The 6,389-nt window shown below is 45.3% G+C and overlaps 1 gene segment (V, D, J or C); it reads left to right on the forward strand.

The window, feature by feature from the left end:
* Window positions 1-4,794: 4,794 nt before the first annotated feature.
* Window positions 4,795-5,437, forward strand: LOC105511425. The segment is given in 2 exon segments: window positions 4,795-4,888; window positions 4,995-5,437. Coding segments are annotated over 2 exon segments (492 nt in total).
* Window positions 5,438-6,389: the final 952 nt, after the last annotated feature.

Raw genomic sequence — 6,389 nt, forward strand, 5'->3', positions numbered from 1 at the left:
CATGTCAGACCACTCAATCTGCCTACGTTATAGCTGATAGGGTTGTTTATTTCAACACTTTCTATAAATTCAGAATTAGATATGAAAAAAGCCCAGAGACCCCATAAAATGTACCATCTAAAATTCAGCAAATAATCTAAGTACAAAATATGAAGAGATATGTGTCTGATCAATCAAAAGGAGACGTGGAATATCGTGTTTCCAGTCTGAATCTGCCTGATCTCTTCAACTGTTTTACTTTATGTCCTGTGTTATTCTGGGTTCTCTCTTTCATCTTATCACATGAATTGCAATTATGTAACATTTATTAGCAATCAAAATATTGGTTAATGCACCCTTTTCTCTCCACTGGCCAAGGGTGGATTTGAGGATCAACCCTAAATTGGCCTGCTTGGGAAAGCATTGATGTTGTGTATCTGAGAGGGTAGGGTTTGCAGGAGCAGGGATGCGGGAATCCCTGTTCCTGATGTGGACAATCTTGAGCACATCAGGTCAGAAAAGTGTGAATTCATGAGACTGTGGACAGTTGGCCACGTGGGGGCGCTGTGGCTCCACAACGCTGCAGGGAACCCTGGAGGGGGTGGGAGGGTGACCCAGGAGAGGAGGGGTGAAGGGAAGCCTGGTTGTCTGCTGGAATCAGCCGGCCGATTTGAGTTCAGAGTGGACCCTGAGTTAAACACAGACTCCTCATTGCCAGAGAAGGGTAGGGGTGCCAGAGGCCTCAATTTGCCCCAAGGAAAAAGTGTCTCTGTGCCTGTATGGGTAGTGGAGGGTGCTGAGGCTTGGGTGCCAAGGGCTGGGGAATGCTTCTCAGGGCACGGACAGGGTGGGCAGGCTTAGGAAAGTAGGGCTTGTTGTGAGCATGTGGGCGCTGTGCTGCACCTGCCCCACCTTTTGTTTAGGGGCCCGCAGAGCAGGGATGGAACATGGAATAGCAGAACCTGAGGCCTGCCTAAGAATGCAGTGAGCTCACAGTGTCCTGCAGGGCCAGTAACTGGAAAGGCCAGTTTCCTATGGAAATGCCAGAAATATTCCTGCCCTGACGGAGGCTCAGGATCTGGTGGCAGCCTTTGCCAGGCACTCTGCTGCTTTCTTCCTTTCTTTTTTTATTTATTTTTTTTTTTGAGGGAGTCTTGCCTTGCTCTGTCACCCAGGCTGGAGTACAGTGGCTTAATCTCAGCTCACTGCAGCCTTTGCCTTCTGGGTTCAAGCGATTCTCCCGTCTCAGCCTCCTAAGTAGCTGGGATTATAGGCACCCACCACAAACCCTGGCTAATTTTTTGTATTTTTAATAAAGATGGAGTTTCGCCATGTTGGCCAGGCTGGTCTCAAACTCTTGACTTCAAGCGATCTGACTGCCTCTGCCTCCCAAAGTGCTAGGATTACAAGTGTGAGCCAGTGTGCCCAGCCCCTCTGCTGCTTCTTTATGTGACCTGTTTTAATTCTGACAGAAATCATTCAAAATAAGTATTATCTTACCTGTTTATACATTTGACTGAAGCAGCTTTCCTGGGTCTCACATACACTTAGATGGAAGAAACCAGACCTAGCGTTGGATAAATCAGTAGTAAGGTGACTGTAGTTAACATCAACCAATTGTGCATTTCTAAATAGGGAGAAGGGAATAATTCAATTGTTCCTAAAGAAAATATACATATTTAAGATAATGTCTATCCCAATGACCACGATTTGATTACACAAATGTATCAATGATCACATCTACCCAAAAAATATGTACATCTAACATGCATCAATAAATAGTGAATTAAAAAAAAAAAAGATAACTGACTGAAGCCTGTTCCTCCAACACCTCTATCCACTGTTCCCACTCTGCAGATTTGTCCTCTCACCTGGCCTTCTATTTCCAGGTCCCCATTAGCAGGAGGGGAAGATCATGCCACATATGTGATCATTATAGCCTCTCCACTGACAAGTCCAAGGAGGATATGACTCCCAGGCAAACCATCCATTCATCTTTCATTGTGACCAAAATCGAGGTTCAGTTTTCTCCACTATAGCAGTTCCATGGGTGAGGCCATGTGATTGCTTTTATGGAGGCTGTGTGAGGAGGGAGGTTTCTCAGCTGCACAGCAAGGAAATAAGACATTGTTTAAGAAAAGTGCAGCCTTCCAGTACCTGATGTAATTTACCGTGAGGGAAAAGACACAAATAATTGCTATTCATTAGTTAATTTTAGTATTTTTAAATAAGACACAAAGTCATCTAAAATACAAAGACAATAGTCTGATAATTAGGTAAAACTAACATAAACAGTTGTGTCTTAAGGGAATGTAACAGTGTTGCCCCTTACAGCACTTCCTGGTTGATACTAAGTCTGATATGCAAGAAGGTGTAATGCTCCCACAAAGCGGTGAATTCAGAGCAATCAGCAATCCCACAAGAGAGCTGATAGAAAAATGGGCAGTTTTATTAGAAAGAAGAGGAGCCTCTAGTGCCTTTCATGACATCCTCACCACCCACCTCTGATTTCAGGCTTGCTATAGTGGACAGTTATGTGCAAGTCCCCATTCACCTCAATCTGGCAGTGCCCTTCCACAGGTGCATGCTGGGAGTCCCTCTGCTTCCTCCCCAGGCTCTTCCGTGATACTATCTGAGCCCACCTGACCTGTACTTAAAAGACAGCCAGAGGTCCTGATGCTCCTGGTGAGACAGAGGGCTAACGCCCCAGCCTGTCTATTCATGCAGAAACTTCAAACAGCATTCTATGTGCTCCTGAGAGGCGCTGATGGATTCTACCTCCTGTTGCTCCAACACAAACTCAATATTGCACTTTCTTCCTGGCTTCTTCCTTCCCTATTTTATGTTTCTTTCTTAATTCTTCCTGGAACCATTTCCCACATAAGCGACATGCACCTAAGTCCCCATCACAGACTTTGTCCTCAGGGACAGCCTATACTGTGGGAGTGATGGGATGAAGCCACCAGCCAAAGACCCTTCCCTTTGAAGGAGACCATTGTTTTTCTTTTACTCATAACGCTACCCATTCATTTAAAAAGTCTAACGATGACATATATAAACTAATCTCTTCCAGGTTCATTTGGAAATATTTCTGAATTCTCAGCAGCCTCAGGATGGCTCTCTGTTCCCTTAAAACTCTGAACACAATTTGAACTGAATAGACTTGGGTTCTCTTTACAGAAGCAGAGTTTGCCTGGACTCAGGTAATCATTCATTCCATTTTTCTTTCATTCAACAAATCTTTCATGAGCTGCAGGTGCAGAGTAGATTCAAGTTTTGTGGGGCGCAAAGCTGATACAATTTTAAGGAGCTCCTTGCAAAGGAGAATGCAAAATGACAAAGTGTTGGAAAGATCCTGTGTGCATGAGAAGGCCTGAGGTTATTCTTCACTGACTTCATGGCAACTGCATAAGTACTGTCCAGGTATGTGGGAAACACCAGCACAGAAACCAGACAAAGCTTCAAGTTGAGGCAGACACTTCCAAAAAATTGTTTTAACTTATTACACTTAATAATGAATTAATTACAAAGTAAAAGGATATATTCCTTGTAGATGCTTTTCTCCCCAGAAAAGTTAGAGTGCTGTTGAAAGTACTGACATTCTTGGTAGATCACACCTCATTCAGGGAAGGATCCTTAGAGTTCTGGGATTCTATGTGCCCTACCCCCAAAATGAAAGTCCTGCACTGGAAAGCTTTTTTTTCCCTCTGCCCTGGCCCAACCATGAGGATTGGCTCCTTTGCTGTGTGGCTCTTGGTCTCCCAGGACCAGGTGAGTTCTGGGCATAGACGGGAAAGTCCTTCCTGGGCTTACCAGGCCCCAGCCACGGCCTCCCATGGGGGTGCTCATGGGCCTCCTCCCTGTCTCCACTTCTGATTCTGTGTCCTCTCTCACTGGAGCATGATTGCGGGAATTACCCATCCAGGTTGCATCAAGATGTGCAATAGATAATCTGTTGTATCTGAAGAAACAGTGCTGTTGACTGGATGTAAGTTTGGCGCCAAAGCACGTTTACACTTCCTCCAATCTCCCATTTGATGAATACGAGATCTTCTGGATGGAAATAGAACATTTCTCTGTGACCCTAGAGACTCCAGATAGGTGTAGTTCTGGGTGAATATTTCATCCACTTTCTTAATGAGCCTCCTCTTTTCTTCACAGGAAGTACAGTCACTTAGAGGACTTAGGTGGTGAGTGTTTGTGGCTTTACCTGAAGCAAAGGGAAAAATCATCCTCATGAGAACACACAGCAGCCTGAGCTTGGATGGCGAGGCTCCCATCAGGTGCAATGAGGTGCTACACTGTGAAGTGAGTCTTCAAATGTGAATGACCTTGAACCCACAACTTTGAAACCTTTCTGGATGTCAGTTGACTCTTTTAACCAAGGGTATCTCTGTAGGCTGAAATACAAATATCCAGAGGTTAAACAAAGTGGAAAATAATTCAACTGGGAGTTGAATTTTGCGCAGAGAAGTCATAAAAGACACCAGGACTGCTATGACAATATTCTTTGGACTACAGAAATATTCATAAGTGTTAAAACAGCATTCAAATGAAGAATTTAGCATAATGGGAGTAAAATACGCATAGAAGAACAAATTTCCCTACTAAAGTCAGGGAAGGAGATTACACATTTTAAGGTTTCTTTCAAAACAGATCTACAAATTTTTCCCAATCTAAGCTTCTCAACTATCTCTATAATAAATGATTTGTTCCTGTGGGGAAGAGAAGGGGCATGGCAGGTTAGCTCTGTAGTTCAAGCATTTAGCAGGGACAATGACATCATCAAGTCACTGAGAGCTCAACTTCAATTTGCCCACAGCAGGGCTCAGAGTCACGAGATCCTGCCCTGGAGCTGAAATGGGCACCAGGCTCTTCTTCTATGTGGCGCTTTGTCTGCTGTGGGCAGGTGAGGGCTGGTCACAGGAGGGCCTCCTTCCCTGGAATTCCCAAGGCCTCAATGCAGGCTTTTCTGTTAGGATGACAACATCAGGGTCTGTTGTTCTCTATTACAGGACACAGGGATGCCAGAATCACCCAGAGCCCCAGATACAAGGTCACAGAGACAGGAAGGCAGGTGACCTTGACGTGTCACCAGACTTGGAGCCACAGAGATATGTTCTGGTATCGACAAGACCTGGGACATGGGCTGAGGCTGATCCATTACTCAGCAGGTGCTGGTATCACAGATAAAGGAGAAGTCCCCGATGGCTATGTTGTCTCCAGATCAAAGACAGAGGATTTCCCCCTCACTCTGGAGTCAGCTACCCACTCCCAGACATCTGTGTATTTCTGCGCCAGCAGTGAGCCCACAGTGCTGCACAGCTGCCTCCTCTCTGCTCATAAAGGGCAGTTAGAAAAACTGAGGTTGCCTGTGCGCCCAAGTCTGGGCCCCATGGTGGGAAGTCTGGGCCTCCATAGGAGTCACAGAGCCCTGCCCAGTCTGGGGATATCTTAGAGCAGGGGCCATATGACCCTCAGTGCTGTGGCTCTATTCCTAACCCTGTCTCAGATGATCTGGAGTTTACCCCAACACCCTAACCTTGCTGGGTCTGTCTTCCGCAGCTCTCTTTTTCTGCTTGCAGAATGGAAAAGATATTTTGTTCATATTCCCAACTCCCTTCATAATTTGAAAGCCAACATATTCTTCAGTGACTTCTTCATAAAAACCTTACCATATCCTCTACTACCCTTCAACTCACAGACACAAACCTTCCCCCATGTGGTCTCTGCTCCTGGCTGCCTTTCTTCTAAGGGCAATAGCCCTACAAGGTCCTCTGTCATTTGTTGCTCACCTTCCTCTCCACCATCATTTTGCCTCAAGTTTCCCCCGGCTCTCCACTCCAGCCACATTCCCCTGCGTTCAGTTACAGCCTCATAGGCATAGTGTTGTTTTCTACCCTGGGGATTGTTTATGAATAATGGATTATTTCTACTTCACTGAGCATATGCGCCTCCAACTTATTCCCAGGCCTCTGCTTCATTCCTTACATAAACGTCTATTTCAGGTACGTTTACTCTTAACTGTGAAAAGCAAGACAAATTTTACTAGAAAAAAATTAAGAAATATATTTTAGCACTCATTTGAGGAATTAGTTTTTTAGATGACACATGAGAAAACCAGAAGCCACAAAAATATTTGAGGCTGGGAGCGGTGGCTCATGCCTGTAATTCCAACACTTTGGGAGGCTGAGGCAGTCGGATCACTTGAGGTTGGGAGTTTGAGAGTAGCCTGACCAACATGCAGAAACCCCATCTGTACTAAGAATAGAAAATTAGTTGGGTGTGGTGTGCATGCCTGTAATCCCGCAAACTCGGGAGGCTGAGGCAGGAGAATCACTTGAACCTGGGAGGTGGAGGTTGCAGTGAGCCGAAATTGTGCCATTACACTCCAGCCTGGGCAACAAGAG

This window comes from Colobus angolensis, unplaced genomic scaffold, assembly GCF_000951035.1.
Source record: "Colobus angolensis palliatus isolate OR3802 unplaced genomic scaffold, Cang.pa_1.0 Scaffold2, whole genome shotgun sequence".
Taxonomy (NCBI): domain Eukaryota; kingdom Metazoa; phylum Chordata; class Mammalia; order Primates; family Cercopithecidae; genus Colobus; species Colobus angolensis.